Source organism: Strix aluco, chromosome 1 (assembly GCF_031877795.1).
Source record: "Strix aluco isolate bStrAlu1 chromosome 1, bStrAlu1.hap1, whole genome shotgun sequence".
Taxonomy (NCBI): Eukaryota; Metazoa; Chordata; class Aves; order Strigiformes; family Strigidae; genus Strix; species Strix aluco.
Genome location: NC_133931.1, coordinates 127318988 through 127341794, shown reverse-complemented (window position 1 = coordinate 127341794; position 22807 = coordinate 127318988). Strand labels below are relative to the sequence as shown.

Here is a 22807-nt window from a genome sequence, read left to right as displayed (position 1 = left end):
TGCTGCTGTGAAAAAAATATGCAACAGAGCTTCCAAAGGGCAGAAGAACTTGTTCAGTGTTAGCTGAGGATGCAGTTGTTTCTATAAAGCAAATAATAATCTCTGACCTCTCTCAAAACTCCAAAAACTAGAGAAAAGAGAAAACAACAGGTACTTTAGAATCTCTGTTTCAAGTTCATCTGCCCCCAGCATAATTTTTCACAAATTTTAGTCGCTAGACCTTAAACAGTCCACCCATAAATCAATACAAAGCTGATTTTTAGAAGAATTTTATTTCTACGACAGGAACATACAAAGCTGCTCAAAGAGAGGAACCAAGCCTTAAAATCCTGAGAATTGTATCAAACTGCATTCAGTGCTTTCTTTTATTGTGTATTATTAGTGTAAAGCAGCAGATATTGGCAATTCACTAGAAGATGAGAACTCTGAGGAATTTGGAACTCATATGCTGCTTCGTCTTTACTATTGAGAACTTCTTTTTCAAAATACTTCAGACTGTAGTGCTTTCATACTACAAATGTAGTGGGAACATCCCTGTTCACAGATACAACATTTATTTGGTATAATCCTGGTAGCAAAAATGACAGGGAAGTTATAAAACAACATATAGCCTGATGGAGGCAGCCCTTCTATTTCATAAATCACTATAAATAGGAAGCATAATCACCTAAGAGGATAGTGCGGTTACTCTTAAGTACACAGTTAAGTGCTCCACTGGCATAAACAATATCAGTAGACTACAAAGTATTTTCTAAGTGTTACTACTAACATCATGAATACAAATCTCCCGTAATTCTCCACTTCCAATATTCTATCTCTCAAGTATGTTTGCATTGTTGAGGCATATTTTAATATTGCATAGTTCTACATAGATAAGGTACTACTGCTTGCATTGTTGTTGCAAATGGCTACATTACTCTTAATTGGGTACTGTTACCACAGTAAATCCCATGAAAATAGGTAGACTTCACATAGATCATTAAATGTCTTAACTTGACTATAACTACTCTTGAGTAGTATTTCATTTATAAGTACTACATATAACTCGTGAGCTTGCAAAGGCTTTTACATCATTAGCAACCTTACAGCTGAGCTGCAACTGTTAATTGTAGCATGTCCTGAAAACACTGGAACACAGTTCTACACAGCACTTCTGCATCAGTCTCTGGGCATGATTTCCAAGAAGAACAGGTAGTAACGATCCTATCAATATAGAAAACAATGAAGTTACCACTCTTACTTGTCATGGTCTAGGATAAAAGTCACACAAATTGCCCTGAAATGTGAAATTATTGACATAAATTCTGAAACAAAAATCATCACATAAACATACTGTCTCAACATTCAAGAAGGACTTGGATCCCTAGTGCCTTCAGTAAGCAATAATGTCGACAGATCTTGAAACTAGATACTTTGATTTAAATACCCATTTCTACATACACAGTGACTTTTTTCCGTCTATATTTGAAAATACTGTGAATTGCATTTCTTCTCAGCAACTCCTTTAAGGTTTAAAGTCGTTTTTTTTCAATTTACCTAATAAAAGGTAAAGATTTATCTAGTTCTATTCATCTTAACAGAGCCATAGACCAAAGTGTAAATGGTTTGTATTCTCAAACTGAATCAAATCTGCACACAATTCATATTTAGCCTTAGGAAGAAGTCACCTGAATTACACCTAAATCACAAAATAGCAAGTTACCTCAACCCATTATAATCAAAGTAGCTTATTAGATTTGATAAGGAAGAAATAATTTTTTTCCATAAAACCAGTAAGCCGAAGTTGGATTTTTTTTTCAAATCCTACCATTTTATGAGAAGTGAAGCCAAATGGTTTAGATTCTGCTTGTTACTCAGAGGTCTGGTTGGAGTCAAGAGATGCATGTCTCACTGACAAGACTGATGGGCAGTGTGCTCACCTGTACTCTATCTCAGTCAACTGCTACTTTTTAAAAAACACCTTTGCATGTTACACTCAACAATCTCTAAAATGAATGCTTCTTAAGTAACTTCTTTTGTTCCTCCCTTTTTCACCTTCCCCACTCCTTCCTTTCTGCTTGTTGTCAGTATCTTGGTGCTCAATTCATCTCTCCACCATTTCGTTCTTCCTCCCACACATGCTTTCCCAGAACATTAATGCCTCTATTCTCACTTCTTAACCTTTTCTGACACATTCAGCCACATTTCTTCTGTCTCTTCCTTTCGTCATTCTAGTTGTTAGGTGCGTTTCCCTTTGTGATAGGGACAGAACCATGCCCAAAATGAAATTATATCCTTACCTGTCATCTCTGATTGCATAAAAAAAGCCATAGCCATGATACACCATCGGGACTGCAGATCCAGTAAACCTAGTGTAGCCAGTCAGACTAGTTGAAAGAATAAAATTCCCACCTCCTCCACTGTAAAACAACACCAAAGAAAAGCAGCACTTTTAAAGATAATTTAAAACAAGATGAGTTTTACAAAAAGTTATTTTGCCCTAGAGATCAAGAAATCAGGATGCATAAGGCCAATGTAACAAAGTCCTTGGTATCAAGGGATACAACCCCCCACACAGGACAAGAACACAAGTTACCTAGCTGTGAAGGCATTATCCACATAAAGTTCTGGCACTGGCAGTCCTTGCTCCTGTGCTATAAGTAGGAGACCCAGAAGGTGACGATCAAAGCCTGTCAAATAAATGCAAATACTGCATTGTTAACAGCAGCATTTCCCGTTTTTCTGCTTCTTCTGGTCTGGAGAGCTGGAAGCTCAAATAGCTGCTGAAGGGCGGATAAATAACAGTCTAATAAAACCCAAGATTCATATTGTAGCATACAAGAACATTTCCCAAACACTCGATCCAAGAGGCCTTCATCACTTTCAGCTTGCAATACTGAGCCCAATTAAAAATGAACTAAGTAATATAAACCCAGTACAGTTCCTGTGGAAAACAAAAACCAGGAAAACTTCCATTTCAGCCAAGGAGGAGGAGTTCCACACAGTGAAACTGGCCCACTGGCAATCACATGGACAAGGTGAGAAGGCTTTCAGGGCCACAACTGCCTAGGTAACTCACCAAGTAGGATGGAGAGAGAGTGAAGGTTCATCAGATGATTATTTCCCAGCTACTCTTTCTCATTCATAGAATAGCTTACCACACTAACACAGGTGGGTTAGAACTTCACCCAAATCTCTCCCCTGCCTTAAAAGGCCACATTTCCCACTTTCCAGCCAAGCAGGTATTCTGAAATACTCTGAAATATTCTGAAATAACGTTTAGCTGGGCAGAAACTGAATTAATATTCAAAGTGAACATGTCTTTGGGGCACCAGAAAGAGTGCAAGGAGTACCTTTTAGTTCCTCTCCCTGAAATTATAGTATAAAATGTTAAGGGGTAGTTTTTACTGAGGTTGAAAAAAAGGGACAGAAAATGTGTTAGCATACAGCAATATTCCCTTTTCACCCACAAGAAAAAACAAAACAAAAAACTCTTTTGATCCCAGAGTACCTTTTCCATTCTCACATTCTTTCCTCATTTTATTGTGCTTTGCAAATGCCTTATGCATCAGCTGTAGTCGTTGATAAGTCTGTGTAAAGTAGGGGAGACAAGATTAAAAATAAAAAAGAAAAAAGAAAAGAAAAAATAATCTAGATGAGTAACACATCAGGAATCACAGATCGGCAAGATTTTCCCTTTCACAGTTTCTAGCAATTTTAGATTGAAGAAAATGGAGGAACTTGAAAGGTATACTAGAACCTCTCTCAAACTTTCTCCCAAATCCAAATTCCTTTTTCAGGAGAACTTGCTCATTTGTTTCCTGTATCTCTGTTCTGTTACTCAGATCACTTTTGCACTGAACAATACTCTAAATCTCATGCTCTTTCCCAAACAAGCTGAAACAATGGAGAGTAGCCACTGTGAACTAGAGTAATCAAAACCAAAAACTTCCTACAATACCACTTCTTTAGAAGCACGATAGCTTTTTAGCAGGTGCTGTTGCATTTACATGATCACCACTGAACTGGTCAAGCAGTTGAACTAGATGACCATTGTAGGTCACTTCCAACTGAAATAGTCTGTCCTATTCTATCATTTTTCATGGGGAAAAAAAAAAAAAAAGAAAAAAACAGATGGAAAGAAATCTGTGATGCAAAATCAGAAAACAAAACAAAAAAGACCCTGATTAAAATATACAGATTCCAAATACATTCCCAAACTTTCTCTGCTGATTGAAATATACTTCCATGACAGTAGTTCTGCCCAGCGACATGGTTTTTTTGATTTTATATTGAAACGTACATATTAAAACCAGAACAGAATACAAGTTTCAGTAAAGGAGGCCTAGAGAAACACCTCTAGACACAGAAGATCTTGACTTCTGAGATCTCAGATCTTACCAGCTCTAACTACTTAAGAAGCACCCTTTATCCTTTTATTCATTACATGAGAGGCTGCAGCAGAGAATGTGAAACAAGGGCAGTAGCCACTCAATCTGGATAAAAATCAAGCTACTAAGCTCACAAGAGGCAAAAGAAGAGTTGAGACAAAAGGATTTTTCCCAAAGCACCTAACTTTAGGTATTTTCTAGTACCTTAAAAGTAGACTTTTAAGCATCTTAATTTCAATATTATTGAACAGATTCAGTGTTTTTTTTAAGCCCCAAGAGTTCATCATAAACAAAATAGCAATAGGAAGATATTTGGAGATGCTATTTAAAATTACAAAGAGAAAAAGAAAAAGGGTACAGTTAGTGTTGGAAGTAAGAAACCTCTGTGTGTATTACCCATAGAAGCCTGATAATTGGTTAGAAAATAACTGAAAAGCAGGGAAATAACAGGAACCCGTATCTGCAATAGGAAAGCAGATTTGAATAAAGGCCAGAAAATGGAGTTTTAAAGCTGCAACACAGGCCAAAAGAAGCCAAGGAAGACCAGGAAAATATACTCTTGAAGACTATAATTATCAGTCACACATACTTCCCAATAGCCATATTCCTGTATGTTTCTCAGGTGCATTAATAATACAGAACCTTTGCATTTCCTAAAGATATATAGTTCTTTGTCTCAAAAATCTTCTCCTTGCTTCATTTCTGAGGCTCTGAGAAATGCGCAGTGAGGACAACAGAAAGAGCTTTCGTACAGCTCTCACTTGGCAAGAAAGGCATGACATGCTTTGCCAGCCAAGCACCAGACCATAGTTGCTGGGAAAAGAAAATGTCCCTGGTTCAGCTATTCAGAGACAAATTCTGGAATACATCCCTGTTGCCACTAGGTCACAAACAGATTCCAATCTTGTTCTCAGACTCAACGATTAGATTAACATTTCCTGATCTCACTTAAAAATTAAAACAACAGAACCACTCCATAGCATTGGTTCCAACCCAGTCACTTTGGAAGGGGGCGGGGGGGGAGGGAAATCAATGTGAATGTAACTCAAGACACTTATACTCTTGAAACTGAAACAGGCTAGAAAACCAAACAAGCCCACACATGACATCCCACCTCAGTCACAATGACCAGAACCAGACTTCAAGCAACCCAACATCTGAAATCTGTCTCACCGGAAACAGGCCAACTCCCATTAATGAGACAATAGAAAAATGAGTTTTAAGCAGTTCAAATGACAGCCCTTCTAAATACATGATGATTAAAGTAGGATTTCGGTATTTACACCGTCAGAAGGATCCAGCATGGATTTGCACCATTCCACTGCTTCCATAGTACACGGTCTTATGGTCTCTGTGCGGCCATGATAGAAACGCCTGGTCATGGCAGTTTCGTAACAGCAGCCTGGGCTAAGAAGAAAAATTAGGGAAGAGTATCTCATTAACTTAACAAAACTATTTGCTCTCTGAAGGAATAAAAAAGTCCTGCCAAGTATCTTATACATCTAGCTCAGTTACAATTTTCTTTAAACTGTGTGTCTGAAAAAGAGCCACAAACTCTAAGAGCTTTTATGAGAAGACTGAAAAAGTGCCAGTGGTATAATCATACCTTGAAGAGACTGGGTTGTCATGGCTATTTTCTGCAGACTACAAATCTACCAGCCTCTAGTATAAAAATAAGCTGAAATTATGTGCAAGCTTCAGCTTCACTATGTATTTCCATTGAAGAAACCATCTACACCATCCAAAAACTCAAAAATTAAAGAGACACAGTTGAACTAAGCAGTGTGTCCCAAGGCATTTATAAGGATAAGGCTCAAATCCTCTGTTGCATACTGACACGCATACAGCTTTTACCCAGAGCACCCCTAGTCTACCATTTAATATACAACTTACATGAAACATACTTGTGTGTTTAGAACAGACCTAACAGGCTATTTCAGTCAGACAATTAATTTATTCCAACATTCGAACTGAGATCTACCGACCTTTCTTATGATGAGACACACATCTCCAGTGACTAAGCATCATGCTCATATGATGAAACCCTCCTTTTTCTGAAGCAAGCAATACTTGCCAGGTCAGTAATGACTTATACAAGCCATAATCAGTGCTAGTTAGCAAACAGAAATTTGGGAACACCAATACAAGGAGGAACGTTGCCTTTTACCAATAACACAAAACAAAATGACACACCCAAAAACATAGAGCCACGCATTTGCAGGGTCACTACCTATATCTCTATAATTCTGCCCAAACCTTTGCATCTAATGTTGCTAAAGAAAGTGAGACACTGAGGTTTGTAAGTTTTACAGGCTTGGAAGACTAACCATTTTACTGATGGCTGTCACTTGGTACAGACAGAGCTTTCTTCATCTCAGCAACTGTTTAGCATTAAAGAATCCTGACCCACTGCACATTTGGTGTTTTCCCAGGTATTTACTTTGTACAGCCAAATCCACATTTCCATGGACTGGCTTCTGTCCTCCATTGCACAGTGTGTACATGTGTGATCCCAACGGGCACAAGGACACAATTCGTCTGAAGCTGAGAGCACAAGCCCCGTGGATTTGGCACAAAATAAGGCCTGATGCAGCTGTTAACTTTAAAAAACCCTTTACTTCTTCATTCTTCTATCACCATAGCAAATGGCGATTTGCTGACACACTGGCACTGCAAGGCCACTGCATTATATTCCCAGATCCACCCCTTTACTCAAGAAACTATTTTTTTTATTCCTAATCTGGGTAATGTGATTTTCTTACCGTCCATGGCATTTGTAATAAGCAAGCTGAAGGGCAAGCTGCACAAATGTATCGGGATGAAGTTTCCTCTTTCTAATCAAGGCTTTGCCAAAGGATGTGAAGGCATAATTCACTAGATGCAAGTCAGATACCTGTCATACCAAAGGAGGAAAAACCACACAAGTCAAGAATTGTCATACCTTGGTCCACTTCAAATAAAACACACTCGACATAAACCAACAATGTAATAAATTTAACTTGTGATGTTAAGTCCCCCTTTATCAATAACATTCATCCCTGTTCTCCAGCCTGGAGAACATAAAAACATGTAAATAGAATTAAAAAAAAAAAAATCACTGATAATTAAGAGAAGCATCAAGAGATTTCACCTTTTTGTAATACAATTCTTTAGTATGTTCAATTTCCTTTATAATTTTTTGATCCACTGTGAATACAAGTTCCTCTGGCCATGGAATATCCCTCACTTTATCTGATCCCTGGGAGGATGCAGAGAGAAAGAAGAGAAAATAGAGAATGTTATCCATAAGAAAAGACACATTAACTAATAAACCTGAAAGTTTAAAAGGATAGATACCTTCCATTTTCCCTCATTTTCAATAATCTTCTTTTCAGCATAAGATAACATGGTAATTAAAGCCATGGCATCAAATGGAGAATGCTAGAATCATGTAAGACAAGATATCACATTATTTGCATAACTGCAAGAGAAATCAAATTGCTTTTTTCCCCCCACCCCACTCTTTTTCCTGCAGATCAACAGCTTTACTGCACAGTGTTGGACTTGTTTTTCTAGTTCTACAATACACTTAGAACTACTGTATGTTCTTGACTACTCTGCAGCCAGACAGGGAGGCACAATACACCACTGCTGTGGAAAAGCAGATTTCAGGCAAGATGTAGGCCCTTCTGGCCATTCAATAACGAGTCTAAAAAAATCCTGACTTTAAAAGACACAGCTGTTCAAATAGCTACATCCTACAAAGAGTTAATTTTAAGCCTTCTTGTGCAATGTATTTTTTGACTTTGGAACTCCCTCATTAAATACCTTTAGAGATGAGATTATGATTTCAGATCTCATGTTTGTAATTCAAGTATAGTGTAGTATCAAACACCATGAAAGCAGACTGCTTTGGAAACTTGCCACACAAGGTGCCCAATAAACAAGGCAGGAGGAACACCTAAAGAGGAACACCTAAAGAGGAACACCTAAAGAGGAACACCTAAAGAGGAACACCTAAAGAGGAACACCTAAAGAGGAACACCTAAAGAGGAACACCTAAAGAGGAACACCTAAAGAGGAACACCTAAAGAGGAACACCTAAAGAGGAACACCTAAAGAGGAACACCTAAAGAGGAACACATTAAGCATTTAAAATAATACTCTGAAAGGGAAAACTTAGTAAATAAATACTTGACAAGTTTATAAGGGGGAAGAATTTTCAACTTACATCACAGAGTGCACTACAGGTTCCATTGGAAAAGAATATGCTATTGTAGGATTTATCTCCCCAGCGCACAGTTGGATCACCTACTAGTCCCAGCCTTGTAACCTAAAGCAAAAGTTACACACTGTGGGTTTTACAAAACACTGAGTACACTGCCAATCTCTGTCAGATAAACCAAGTCTACATTAAGATGGTGAGACCTCACTGACAGAGAAAACATTTTCATCCAGTTGAAGATGAAACATAATTATAAGCCTACATTTTTAAATTAGAGAGTGATAACGAGTCGACGACTATATTTTTTGAGGACCCTGAAGGATAGAGGGCTAAAAGATTGTGAAGGTAGATTTCAGCATTTCCCACTTCCAATGACCTAACAATTCAAACTATTTAAAGTATGCCTATGGATCAAGAAGTAGCATTATTTGCGTATTTATCTGCTTCCTTTTCTCTGTTCTGAAAGAGCAAGTAGTGCTACTTCTGCATATATGCCGAAGAAATTTTTATATAAAGGTATTTTTATATAAAGAAGACTAAGTATGAATTATCAAAAAAACCTTAGCTACCTCAGTGTAGTCCTCAGGAGTTGCATGGGGACTAGAATCATCAAGGCAGACCACAAACAAACTTCTCTGAATTTTTTCCAGAAGAGTTAAGTTCTTTGGATCAAGACTGATCAAATATTCACGTAACTAGAAAGCATAAAAAGACAAAGCTAAGTGAAATGATGTATTTCCAGTGATCACAATGGTTTTCTCAGGAATCAACAAAGCACTCCCACCTCTGCCCATTTTGTCCTTTCATTGCTTGTTAGGGCCGCCAGTCCTGGTCCATCTGGTTCACTATGGCATCTTTTCTGTATATATGTAAGTTGCCTTTAAGAAGATTTAATAAACTGAAGTTAACAGAGAACATATGAAGAGAAGATAAAAGTCACCCTTTTTCTCTCTCTCTTTTTTGTCAAGCCAGAATTTTGGTTCTACATTCACAAGCTAATGTGAATTTTCAGGAAGCACAAATCATCTTTCTCAGACTCCAAGGGCAGTTAAGACCTGCTCTGTTTTCAGTCACTAATGGTTAATTCAAATTGCAGCTACCAGCCCAGTACAAACTTAAATGTAAACAACCATGGTCCTGAAGTGTAATTACACACTTAATTTAAAACTACATTTAAGATTTCATCAGTGCCAATCAAACTTTCCCGAGCAGCAGACATCTGCAATACTGCAGCTTTGCAGTTTTTATTGCAATTACTCAGACATAAGAGCAAAACTTTCACTCAAGATAAATCCTGAAATTTAAAGCAGAACAGTAGCTACAGTACATCCTAAATGTAGAGACTAAACTACACAAGAATACTTCTCTTCCTACCTTTTCCTTGCATTTCCCCTCTGAAGAGCTATTAACAGATAGCTGATTTTTAGTTTGCAAATTCAGTTTTTCACATGCTGTTCTAGGAGTTAAAGAAACTCCAGAAATTACAAGTGTTTAATCTGGCTTGTCCTTTGTTCTGGCACTCTTGACCATTAAACTTCACTACTGATCATTAATTACACAGTTGTCAAAAATATAAGACCCATGATGAGGTTCTTAAAAAAAAAAAAAACAAAACCCACACAAAAAACCCGAACAAAAACAACCCAAAAAAAACCCAAACAAAAAACCCCACCAAACCAAAACTAACTGTCCTTTCTACAGACAATAGAAACCTTTAGGGTTTTTTGTCTGTATTCCAGATGTTTATTTCTTTGTTGCTTGATCTAACAGGTACAACTACAGAAATCAGAAATACATACGTTGAAATATCTTAAGTATTAAAGTACCAGACTTTAAAATAAAAAGTGATTTTTGAGCTTCTCTAACTAGTTCTTATATTGCCTGAGGAATTTCGCCATCCACCTCTTCCCAATTTTAATTACAAGTCTTCTGTCATGCTCTATAAGCAGCACTTTGACAAATGCAGTAAGTTATTCCTAGACGAAATGCACAATCCCTCTTTGGTAAGCGGATGTGATCAATTTGGGATCTATATGCAAGAGACTTATGCTGAAACTACCTCTGTATGTGACATCAGATTTCGACAGTGGCCACAAGGTATTGACAATTTGAAAAGCCACCACTCCACATGCTACTGGGAGATAGGAGATACAGCACAGAAGCGCTTTAAACACTGCCAGTTGCACTAGTATTGAAATTTAGTATTTAAAGAACAACATTCCTCTCTCTTCCTTTGCAGAAGCTCAGGAATACAAAAAGAGCCACAGACACGGCTGGTTGTCCCAGGTCTGGTGCAAAGACAAGAAATGCAAGTGGAAAGCTGCTGTAGTGCTCTGTAGCTAGCAGGAAGTCAGTCGGTGTGCACAACAATTCTGGACTCTGCTGCACTCACCAACAGGAATCGCAGCCCCTCTATTCTTGAGAAAATTGACCACAAGCGTATTAGATGTGAGTCAACATGACAGTGGTGTTTCATCTTTGATAATGATTATGTAGCAATGAGACAATTATCAGTGCAGACTAGTCCTGAAAGGAATGATATTACTTATAATCCTAGTAATTCCATGTAAAGACACTTCACACATAAATCATGTTTCCTACTGAAACATCTTCATTCAGCCATTTTGTGTGAGGTTCTATGGATGTATTACAACAGTACATGATGATCACGCTTCATGGCAAGAAGTTGCCATCCACTGAACAAGAATCTACTCAAACCTGAACCCTCAGCTAGAGGATAAGCTGCAGCCTCTTTCACACCTAATTCTCTGGGGTGGACAGAAAGACTCTCTTTGGTATGCAGCTTAAACAGGACAGCTCATTTGAAACAAAGTAGTTTAAAAACCTGAAAATCTCTGGAGGAGTCACCATATTGCCTTCATGTATGGCATCAAATGCAAACACTCGACCTCGACACATGACTATTAAGTGAGATGGGCATTCACCTTCAGTCTCTGAAATTAAACAAAAAACAAAACATGAAAATCCAACTGTGGGGATAAAGTGAGTGACAGATACAGGAAAAACACTCAGCAAGTCCTATAGACCCATGTTTTTGTTCAAAATGAGGCAGACTTCATACAGTTAAAAACAGGAAAGAAGAAAAAAGAATAACTTTTGAAGTCCAATTGCATGATCTTACTGCAGATTTGAAGACGTTTTTATAACCATCAGAGAAAATATACAGAAGTATATAAAATATACAGATTCACTGTTATTAACTACTTCAAGTCATTGTCATTACCTAATAGCAAATGTCATTTATTTGCGTATCTTGTAGGCAGGAACATCCCCTGCTGAAATGAGTGTTGCTTGCTGAAAGTTGATCTCGCAACATTTCTCTCTTGCACGAGGTTTGTTTGTTTTTTAAAATGCGTGAATATAATGCAACAAGTGTGCTTCTAAGGCACTTTACAAATGAGTCCTTCAGTTGTCACAGTGTTTATGCAACCAGTTTCAGTTATACAGCTCAAGATCCGAGATGCACTACCATGTCAACCAGACCTGATTGGCACATGCAACTCTGCTAAAAGGGAGCACTGACACACGAATGTGGCCACTATACAGAAACACAGATGGTACTGGCCCACTAGGCTAGGTACGTTTGCAAAGCACTGCCTTATTGAATCCATCTACCTGGAAATAAGACTAAATAATGTTGGAAAAGACTCTGACAAAAACCAGATGTTAAACCCCCAAGAAATGTAGCTACATTTTTCTCAAACTGAGCCACTGTGCTACATTCTCTTTCAGTCCAGTACTCTGCCCTGGGAAAAAGAAGGAATGTATGCTACTTTACTCACAAGTATCTAACTGAACAGGCACCCACAGAAGTCTTAATCTGATAATCTACAAGGCTTTCACATCTATCTCTATGGTCCTACTTTCTAAATCAGATAATACAATTCAATACATACCTGATTAAAGACAGTCTAGAGTGAGGAATTTGTCATTTCATGTAAACCCCATCTTCATAGATCATGAAATTAATTTCTAACATAACAAAAGTCAGAAGGGATGACATCAAATTCAGTTCCTTTAGGTAGCATGGTCCTAACCTCAGCTGTCTAAAGCAAGGGGTAGAATTAAGTTTGGAAGTTAGCATACCTAGAATTAAGTGCCTGAGATCTCACTACAGTTGTTGGAGATCTACCCAATACACTTAACATCTAATGAGCTCTTCACTTGTTCTTACTAAGGTGTCTGCTCCAGTCTGAAGCAAAAAGCTCTCCAGGTTCCACTGATCAGGCTCTCTTGGCCTTTAGTGTAGTCTGACTCCAAGCTGACATTACCTGGCAAATTTTAGGTGCCCTACTCTGCAATCTGAATACTACTTCAAGTGTGTAGACCACACCAGTTTCCTCTACAGCCAAAGAAGAAAAACAGAGCCCTCTCCAGATGACAATTCCTTCCACCTATCTTAGACACCTGCATATTTTAATGGCCTAAATCCTTCTCTGGAGGTATTTGCTTTCTCCATGAATCACAGAGAAACAAAACAACTAACTGGACTAAATATTTCATCTGGAGGCAGACAATCTACATGGAAATGGGTATCACCTACCATATATGACATGAAAAATTATAAAAGCAAGATTTTTTAATAAAGTTCTTACAATATCTTAAGGCAGGAAATGGACGTGAGTTACATAAATTGCATCTCCATAGGGTAATCGCTTTGTTTATTAAGTGTGATCATAACAGAACACTGAATTTCCACCACTTGAATGTTTTCTCTATGTTTTGGTATTTAAACTGACTCTTCAACTGTAACACTAAGATAAAACCCTTGAAACTTGCCTTCAACTTGCATTTTTTTGTCACATCCTGTGGTATGGAGATTTCCTTATATATTTTCTATGGAGCAAGACACAGACATTCCTGAGTCTTAACGGGCATACACATTCCTGAGTCTTAGAGGAATTCACATCTCCCATGATGATCTAGAGTGACGCTGCTGAACAACTCTGGTCACATCAGAATGTGTGTGGGAGGGGTGTTACAATTTCGGTTTGTTGTTTACTAATACTACAGTATTTGTTAGTGGAGGATGAATATCACACTTTTTCTGGGGTGCAAGATCAAGAGCTAGAGTGAAACTGTTGGGAGTTTAAGAGGATGGCTTCAAAAAGCACTGTGGAGTACTTTCAAGACTGAAAATAGAAGCAGCTGACCAAGCCAAGAAACAACACTGATAGAAAATAAGTAAGAATTATCCCAACAGAATGTATGAGAGCACATACGAGAAATGCATTCTGCGGAAAACTATGCAATTAGTAATGATGCTGAAATTCTGTCCATATAATATGCGGAATCCACCCACATTTGTAACACATGGAATTTGTCTTTTTTCAATTCTTAATGCTGGCACACTTATTATAGGCATCAGGCTGATAATACACAACTTGAAGCAGTGCTTGCTTTTAATCTTATTTAGTAAGGACTAAATATTGGACCAAAAATGGCATTTGTAGATTAGATATCTTCTTTGCTTCCTTATATAAGCACTCAACAACTAGTACCTGATTTAGTGCTTGAGAAAGGAAGTATTTTATGGTTAAAATGACCACTCCATTAGCCCATTAATACAAAATAATTTGCTTGTATTAACCTCCAATATGCATTTGTTTACCAGTTTTAAAATAACTGTCGATCGAGTCTCTGGTAACTCCAGGAATTCTGCAAGTGCAGAAGAGCATTCGAAATTGGTTCATGTCCAGAACAGCATTCCCAGATCTCTCTATAGCCACCTTCTCTCTGTAGTAAACAAACACACCAAAATTAAACAAGAGATGCATCATTATGCAAGTAAATCAAGGTAAGATAAACCCATCTTTTACTGCAAAGAACACATGTCACTGAACATAAGCATATTTTTGTGACTAAAGTACACATAGATCATTAACATTTAGAATCAATTTTTTTTTCTTAAAGTCTTACGCTCGTAATAGATCCCAGTATTTCAGGGTGTGCCATATATTTACACATGCTCTTTCTATCTGAGTGCCCTCTTTTGGTGGCCAGCAGTGTTCAATATAGGGACCGGGGCCTCCCATATTACAGTGTATTTGCGTTGAGATGCGAAGATCAAGATAAGCCACATTCAGCCACCAGTCCTCCAGCTGAAAATGAAAAATGTTTAGCATCAGAAATAAGTTGTAGTCATTAATTCTTTAATAATCAGATGATTGTTCATCTGCCTGCTTTTTTTACTACTTTATTAATATTTTGAATAATATTTCCTATATAAACAGAAGGCAGGGCAGTGTTTCAAAACTAACTGCTGAGAGTAACGACACATCCAGCTCTTCTATTTTCAAGCCTGAAGTTGAATACTGCTTAAGATTATTAAACTGTAAATTATGATGAAGAGTTCTTCCCTAATAGTCATCATCTTAAACTCTTGCAGATGTCAGCTGTGGCTGCTGCGAATATCAGACAGATTACTCCATGAAGAATGGAAGGAAAGGAGATTTGCGTTGAGAGTCTGGGACGGACAGTTCATAATGTATTTTCTCTATCATCATCTGAAAATCCCCGCTCTGGAATGTGCCATGTTAAGATTTACAAAGTTCTCATAAATTCTACTTGGCAACAACCCCTCCTTGTATCCCCCTTCTCTGTTGAAAGACAACTTTAAAATGTTACCACATAGGTTTCTTCAAGTAAGAAAGAGACCAAACTCTAAATTCCATTCTCTTTTTTTTTTTTTTTTTTTTTGGCAGGGTGGAGAGAGGGGAGGATGGAGGTGTTAGAACAGACTAACAGACAAAGCATTCAAAAGCTGGTAGGTGGCTTAACGTTTCAGTTAGTGAGCTCTCTTAGCCACTCAACTTTGAAAAAAACAAATCACACATACAAGTGAATGTGTTCCTATCCATAGACCAAGTGGCAGATATAAAGAAGATCCTAAGATTAAAAAAAGCTAAATGACTCTTTAAATTATATCCCGAACAACCAACTTTCCATAAGTTGAATTATGATTTCTGACATATCTAAATACGTACCCAATTCCTTCTCGTTTTAGCTCTTTCCAGCAATTTCTGATGCAACTCCTTCCCAATCCCATTTTCAAATTTTTTAACTATATCCTCAGTTCTTTGATATTCTTCTTCATTTAGAAATGGCTTCACTGTAAAGGAAATGTTTTTATTTTAAAGACAACCGTATAATGAGATTTATTCCAAGATTCAGGTATCCACAGGCAAGGAAGTGGATGAAAACACTCAGCTTATTTTTCTAAAACAAGTATTTGAAGGGAAAACACCTTTTAAAGATCTGTAAATATAACAGTGTGTTCTAATAAAACATAAATACATACTTTTAAATAAATACAGATGTTGGCAGGTGAAAGTAGTTGCTGAAAACCTGAAATACCTAACAGATAACTAAATCAAATATATTTAAAACTGTAGGTGGAAATACTATGGAGTTCTGCAACTCTATCAGCTGACACAGAACTCACCGATAATTAAATTTACATGAACTTTGGACATGTCTGCCACCCTACTGCACCAACCATAAGCTACTTGCCTTTATTTTCAAAAGTCCATTCACAGTCTACAAGCACCTTCAAGCCATCAATTTTCATTCACTGTCCCCATGTTATGCTTACCTTTGAATGACATTGATGGCAATTACTACTACCCAATTTTTATATTTTAAAATACTTACAGATTTCTCTCAGATCATGTGCCATACAGGCCAAAGTTCTCTGTAAACATTTGCAAAATTAGTCATTATTTTAATCTAAAATCTCCTTAAAGCCTTTATACTATGAAATCTATGACCAGTAACAGGCACTGCTGATGTCTATTCCATACAGGCACATCTCCCTGTCACCTTATACTCGTCTTGTATGTCATGTGTTTTCTGTTATCTTTATACTTAGACTGTGAAGTCAGTGGTAAACAGAATGGTGGGTGGGGTCTTCTGCTGATTCAATGCCAACAGAGGTCTGATTCATTTTTGAGGCTGCTGGACACTACTGTCAGTTAACTTCTTGTCTGCCTTGCTAGTGCTAACCCTGTGATCTACTTACAGCTGTTAAGAAACAAGGAAGGATACTTGTTTAATCTTTAGTAATCATGTATCTGTATCATCTCTAATCTAGCTTTTGTGAGTAACAGCAGTTTCAGCTGGGCGAGGTGTCAAATACCTATCCTTGTAGAACTAAAATCTTACTTCCTCGCAACTGTGTCTTGCTGCAATTATGACTGCTTGCCTGCAACCACTACCTTTTTCTTCTTCACAGATCTAGAGATCATCTAGTTCAACACCTCATCTCAGCACGGTCAGCTACGGCAGGTTGCTCAGGACTGTGTTGGGTTTTGAGTATCTCCAAGAATGGAGACTTTACAACCTCCCTGGTAACAACCTGTTCCAGTGCTTGGCCACCCTCACAATAGAAAGAGTTTTCTTACATTTAAAAGTAATTTCTTGTATTTTAATTTGTGCCCATCACCTCTTGTTCTGTCACTGGATACTACTGCCATGTCTGGCTCTGTGTACTTTACTCCTCCCCATCAGGTATTTATATATATTGCAAAGATCCCCTCCTAGAGCCTTTTCCTTCCCAGGCTGAACAGGCCCAGCTCTCTCTGTCTCTGCTTGTTTGTCAGATAATCCAAGCCCTTAATCGCCCTCATAGCCCTTTATTGGACTCTCTCCAGTGTGCCTATGTCTCCCTTGTACTGGGGAGCCCAGAAATGGACACAGTACTCCAGGTGTGGCCTCCCCAGTGTTGAACAGATGGGAAGGATCTCTCTCTCTCTCGACCTGCTGGCAACACTACTTCTAATGCAGCCCCAAAGGCTGCTGGCCTGCCTTGCTACAAGGGCACATTGCTGGCTCACGTTCAACTTCACACTACCAGGACCCCTGGCCTTCCAGCCAGTCGGCCCCAGCTTGTGCTGGTGTGGGGAGTTATTCCTCCCTGGCTGTAGGACTTGGCACTTTCCTTTGTTGAACTTCATGAAGCTCCTATCAGCCTGTTCCTCCAGCCTACCAAGCTCCCTCTGGTGTCATTGCAACCATCTGGCGTATCAGTCACTCCTTCCAGCTTTGTGTCACTTCCAAACTCAAAGTGCACTCTGTCCCATCATCCAGGTCATTAATGGAGATGTTAAACAGTACTGGACCCCTGGAGTACACCATCAGAGACTCGCCTACATCTGGAATACACGCTGCTGATCACAAACCTTTGAGCCCAGCAGCTGAGACGGTTTTCAGTCCACCTGATGGTCCACTACCTAGTCCATACTTTATCAGTTCATCTATGAGGAATTAAAAAAAAAAAAAAGATCTCCCAACGCCTCCCAAAAAACCCCTTTCAGTGTGCCAAAAGCCTTGCTAAAGTCAATATAAACAATACCTGCTGCTCTCCCTCCATCCACTGAGACAGTCACCTCATCATAAAAGGCTATTCGGTTGGTCAAGAACGATTTCCTCTTCACAAACCCATGCTGCCTACTTCCAGACACCTTTTTGTCCTTCACATGTTTAGAAATGGTTTCCATGATTATTTACCAGGGATTAAGGTGAGGTTGATTGGCCTGTAGTTCCCAAAATCTTCCTTTTTTCCCTTCCTGAAGACAGTGGTGACATTTGCTTTCTTCCAGTCCTCAGGAACTTTCCCCAATCACCATGACCTTTCAGAGATATCAGAAGTGACCTCCCAATGACAAAGGCTGGCTCCCCCAGCACTCACGGGCGCATCCCATCCCAACAGATCCCATAGAGCTTTTCCTGTCCAATCTGTTCAGGTGTTCCCTATGCTGATTCTCTTCCACCAAGGGTAAGTCCTCTTTGCTCCTTTTGAAAATAATTGAATTTTTATCCTAATCATAAAAAGAATTTCAGTATTTTGCACTACCTGTCTTAAGGTGAAACATAAAGATCCATTTTCAGCTACATCCTGGCCTCCTTATGCTACTCCACAACAGTATCATGCAAGTCCTAGTGATATTTGTTCTATTTCATAGGGCAAACATGGAGAGTAAGGGCCAAATACTACCTACAAATGCATCTTAAATGCATGCTGACAACCTCAGGCAGCAAGACAGAACATCCACTTTCAAGCATTATCATACAGTACTTGTGTTTAAATCGCACTGGAGACCTCTGTAAGTTCCACCACAACTCCACCACGATTGGAAAGGTACCAGCATTTCACCTACACCTACACCTTCACCACATATGATAAGCTATGAACATTCAGGCACTGCCTAACCTATGTAGAACTTATCTACATGCAGCTTGAATTGCACCACCATCAGTTGCAAACACAGATAAGAAAAGAAAAATAGCAACAGAGTCATCCACCTATATCATTTAGCAGTTTACAGTATTCACCCGGGAAACACAGAGTTGAAAGCCTCCCCAGACTGACAGTAGTCCAACACTCAGGTTTCCCAGAGTGTGACCTTATTACCATGTAATATTGTAAGATAAGAGTGATTATCCTCTGTTATTCAAGTTACAAAGTCATTACAGAGCAATACGCACACACACAGAAGAAAGAAAATAAGCAAAATTACTGGGTTCTAGTATCTATTCATAGAATCATAGAATCATGTAGGTTGGAAAAGACCTTTAAGATCATGGAGTCCAACCGTTAAAGGGGTGACTAGATTGCTAGGGGTGACTAAGACTGCTAGGGCACTGGAACACATGATGAGATGAGACTGAGAACTGAGTTTGTTCAGCTTAAGAAAAGAATGCAGGGAAGACCTTGCTGCTCTCTCTAACAACTGAATGGAAAGTCACAGCGAAGATAAAGTATGGCTCCTCTCAGAGATGCAGAGAAATAGAGCAAGAGAAAATAGACTCAAGTTGGAACACAGGAAATTTCTGACAAGGAAAGTGCGAAGGGTGGTTTTTCTTTTTGTGATTGTTACCAATTTGTTTTTTGTTTCCCCTACCACAATTGTGAAGGTGATCAAATACCAGAACACGTTGCCCAGAGAGGCTGTGAAATCTCTATCCTTGCAGATATACAAAACCCAGCCAAGCAAGGCCTGAGCAACCTGCTATAGTTGGACCAGCTTTGAGCAGGGATCTGGGCTAGATGAACCATTCCCAAGCTACATGCTTCTATGACTGCAGGGCCTCTTTCCATTTATGAACTATTTTATCAGGTGTAGAACCAGCACTACCAGGAAGAAGCAGCACTACCAGGAAGAAGCAGCACTCAGCCCCTTTCTCACTAGAGTTCAGTGAAACTTCTGTCTTGCCACTTTCTCCAGGCCCACAGATCCTGTCTTCCTTTTTGCATAGATCAGCTCCATCCATGAACAGGTAGTATCCTGTGAAAGACACCTTCAGTTGCATAGTTAAGGAACCCTCTGGAAAGCTGGAACTTTGGGGTTTCATACTTTCGGGTTGAGTCCAAGCTTCTAAGTCTCAAACTCTGAGGTGAGCTGAAAAGCTAAATAACATGGCTACGGCCACCTTCTCTGCTCAAGGCCTACCTTCAAAACAAGATTAGTAATTCTGAATCCAAAGCAGAGGTAGCTACTGTAAAGCCTTAAATAAGGCACCTTCTGAGACATACTCTGTCCAGCTTTTCCAGTTGACTGGCTTTAAACAGACAAGTGCTAGACCAACAGGCACACTGACTAACATTAAGTGCCTGTGGTCTTCCTCCAACCAATGAAAGATAGGAGTTCCCAAGGAATGATTCACAGCATCTATGAAGGGTCATTTGGAGGTTCTGAATTGTTCTTCAGAAGCACTTCCTTTCCTTCACTCGCCTTCACAGACTAAATAAATGACAAGCTGAAGCAATGAGAATCACCGAGCTAGTGTCTAGAATTGTGCACTGCACATTCTGGCTTTAAGTGATTTGTACAAGGGAAGACTGTGGCAGAACAACAAATACTGGACTAACTTTCCTCCAACCTCCAGCGAGCCTAAATGAGATCAACAATGGTTTTGATGAGATCAAAGTTATAGAATGACTTATGTACAAGAACAGTAAGTAGGAAGTTAACTTCAGCATGAAAAAAAGGGACGTGATAAGGTATTCATGAAACCATAGATCAGAGTCAGAAAACAAGAGCAAACAAATTCACCATCAGATTTTATCAGTCCATATGAGAGTTATTTATTAACTTGGAGAGCCAGCTGGGTTTACAAAACTAAGTTCTAAAGGGAATACTGTTATTGAAGGTTCACTACTATTGCAACACAACTTTAGTTAACCTGCACTACAAGAAAAAGAAAACTTTTTTCAACACGCATACCCACATAACTTTTTTTCCTCTAAAACCACAATTTCAACATTCTGCATTAAAAAGCAATGATGTAAGGAACACCAAAGAAAACCTATTGCCATCTACTGGGCCATTTCCACTATATTCAGAATAAAAGGGAACTCAGAGTGAACTAAAGGATTCTGTTTTGAGAAAGGGAAATTCTGGTTTAATATGTTTATGCTAAGGAGAGAACTCCAGGTCTTACTCTGTTAGCATTCCTGTATTACTGTATTCCTGTATTGTTAAGACACAAAGTAGATGCTCCAGAAAAAAAGCTCACTGCCTCTGAGTTCTGAAAATTATTAAAGAAACCTAGAAAAGTAATCTCAAGATACCAGATAATGTATTTTTGTCATCCCCAATATATCAAAGCTTGATAATAAAGAACTAACCAGTCATCTCTGCTTTAGAAACAAAGGTAGACACATGTGCACTGATGCTGTTTTGAAAACTTTTCTCTTATGTGATCTTCATTAGACAGCCAAAATTTCAAGGCAGAAATTATCCAAGTTACATTATCCAAAAATACCCACCACTGCTTTTTCCTACTACTGTATAGTTAATAGCATTGATGAGAAAGAATAATGTGTAAGTATGAAAAAGTTTGAAATAACTTTTTTTTTTAACAAAGATCCTGTGCAAACAGAGTCATAAACAAACAAAGCAGTTATTACGCAAAACAAAATTTGTAGATGGAAAAATATCTTTTATTAGACCAGCTGATGTAGCTGGGGGGAAAAAAATAAACCCAAACAGACCAAAAACCCCCAAACCTTAGGGGGGTGGAAAACTCAAGCCAAAAATTTAACCTTTCCATATGTCCAATTCCCCTGAAGAAAAGCAAATAGGGATAAAATGGAAACTTTTACTTAGGTTGCTCTAGACACTTAGGTTCCTGTTTTGAACGTGAAAAAAAGATTTTTTGCACTCTAGACTTGTCTGGATCCCCTGCCCCAATTATGTCAGTCGATGGAAGCTGTCTCTACATATCATTTTGCAAACCATACTCAGATTAGCCTGGCTGCAACAGCACACGTCACACTACTATCACAATATTAAGTCATTACCTGCATCCAGGTATTTACTTAGAGATTCATCTAGAGGAGGTACTGGCAGGGAAGGCAGAGAATTTTGGTACTGAAACGTTCGCTCCTCAGAGGATTCAAGCACTTGCTTTTCCATGATGCAGATCTGCAGCACAACATCAACAGACTATTAACGAAGCCGAAGTTAGAGGAAGTATCGCCCCTCACGGTTTTCTCCCCCTCTCCCGCCCCCAGCCACTTACACAGTAAAAGACACGTATCATGGAAGCGTCCCCTGACAAAGCCGGGATTTGGCTTTGGATCGAGGGCTTCTGGTTGGCCTGAAGCCACCAACCGAGACCAGAGGGTAACTGGGGAAGGGGAAAATCGCTCGCACGCCGCCCCCCCGCTCGGCGGCCGCCATCCCGCAGTTCGCTGCCCCCCACAGACCTCCACCGCGGCCCCCACAGCCGCGGGAAGGGCGATGCGGGGCGGCCCCCGGCCGAGCCCCGGTCTACCCCAGCACCCCCCGCCTGGCGGAACGGCGGCCCGCGGCGGGACAGGGCCGAGCAGGGCCCGGGGCCGCCGCCCCGCAGCAGTGTTTACAGCAGCTCAGGGCCCGCGCCGGGGAGCTGCCCCGGAGAGGCGCCGGTGCACTGGGCTGGGGGGTAACGACATAGCCGAGCCGTCCGTCCGTCCGTCCGTCCGTCCGTCCGTCCGACCCACCCTCTGCCCCACTGCCGCGCACCCCCCGAGAAAAGAGCCCGGGGGAGATCACCCCCCGCCCCGCGGGACGCTGCTTACCGTGGCCTGGAGGGGTTGGGGTTGGGGTCCGGGTCTATGTCTGCCGCCGCCTCAGCCGGCCGGCTGCCCGCCTGCCTTCACCTCTGCCCCACTTCCAAGCGGGCCCGGAAGGCGGGCGGGGCGGGGCGGGGCGGAGGGAAACGGAGC

General features: G+C 39.7%; 1 protein-coding gene across 2 annotated transcripts; it reads right to left on the bottom strand.

Annotated features, from left to right (window-relative positions):
* Nucleotides 1–253: 253 nt before the first annotated feature.
* On the bottom strand, nucleotides 254–22783 carry CROT (carnitine O-octanoyltransferase). Of its 2 annotated transcripts, XM_074834963.1 has the most exons (17): nucleotides 22661–22783; nucleotides 21899–22022; nucleotides 15582–15706; nucleotides 14515–14696; nucleotides 14186–14331; nucleotides 11420–11528; nucleotides 9359–9452; nucleotides 9144–9269; nucleotides 8581–8682; nucleotides 7707–7790; nucleotides 7501–7608; nucleotides 7133–7263; nucleotides 5654–5777; nucleotides 3491–3569; nucleotides 2576–2669; nucleotides 2280–2399; nucleotides 254–1203 (listed from the first exon to the last, which is right to left on the bottom strand). In XM_074834963.1, exons 2-17 carry the CDS (start codon nucleotides 22011–22013, stop codon nucleotides 1083–1085), a joined length of 1860 nt encoding a protein of 619 aa, XP_074691064.1. In that variant the 5' UTR covers nucleotides 22014–22022; nucleotides 22661–22783; the 3' UTR covers nucleotides 254–1082. The 2 variants fall into 2 exon arrangements, with proteins under 2 accessions (XP_074691064.1, XP_074691060.1); XM_074834959.1 differs by lacking the exon at nucleotides 22661–22783 and having other exon boundaries at nucleotides 14207–14331; nucleotides 21899–22040.
* Nucleotides 22784–22807: the final 24 nt, after the last annotated feature.

Coding starts and splice junctions, on each gene's coding strand:
- CROT (XM_074834963.1), bottom strand. CDS start 22,013: ATGGAAAAGCAAGTGCTTGAATCCTCTGAGGAGCGAACGTTTCAGTAC. Junction 15,707..21,898: donor AAGTAAATACCTGGATGCAG/GTAATGACTTAA, acceptor TTTCCTTTACAG/TGAAGCCATTTCTAAATGAA. Junction 5,778..7,132: donor TATTACAAATGCCATGGACG/GTAAGAAAATCA, acceptor TTTTCTTCTTAG/CCCAGGCTGCTGTTACGAAA.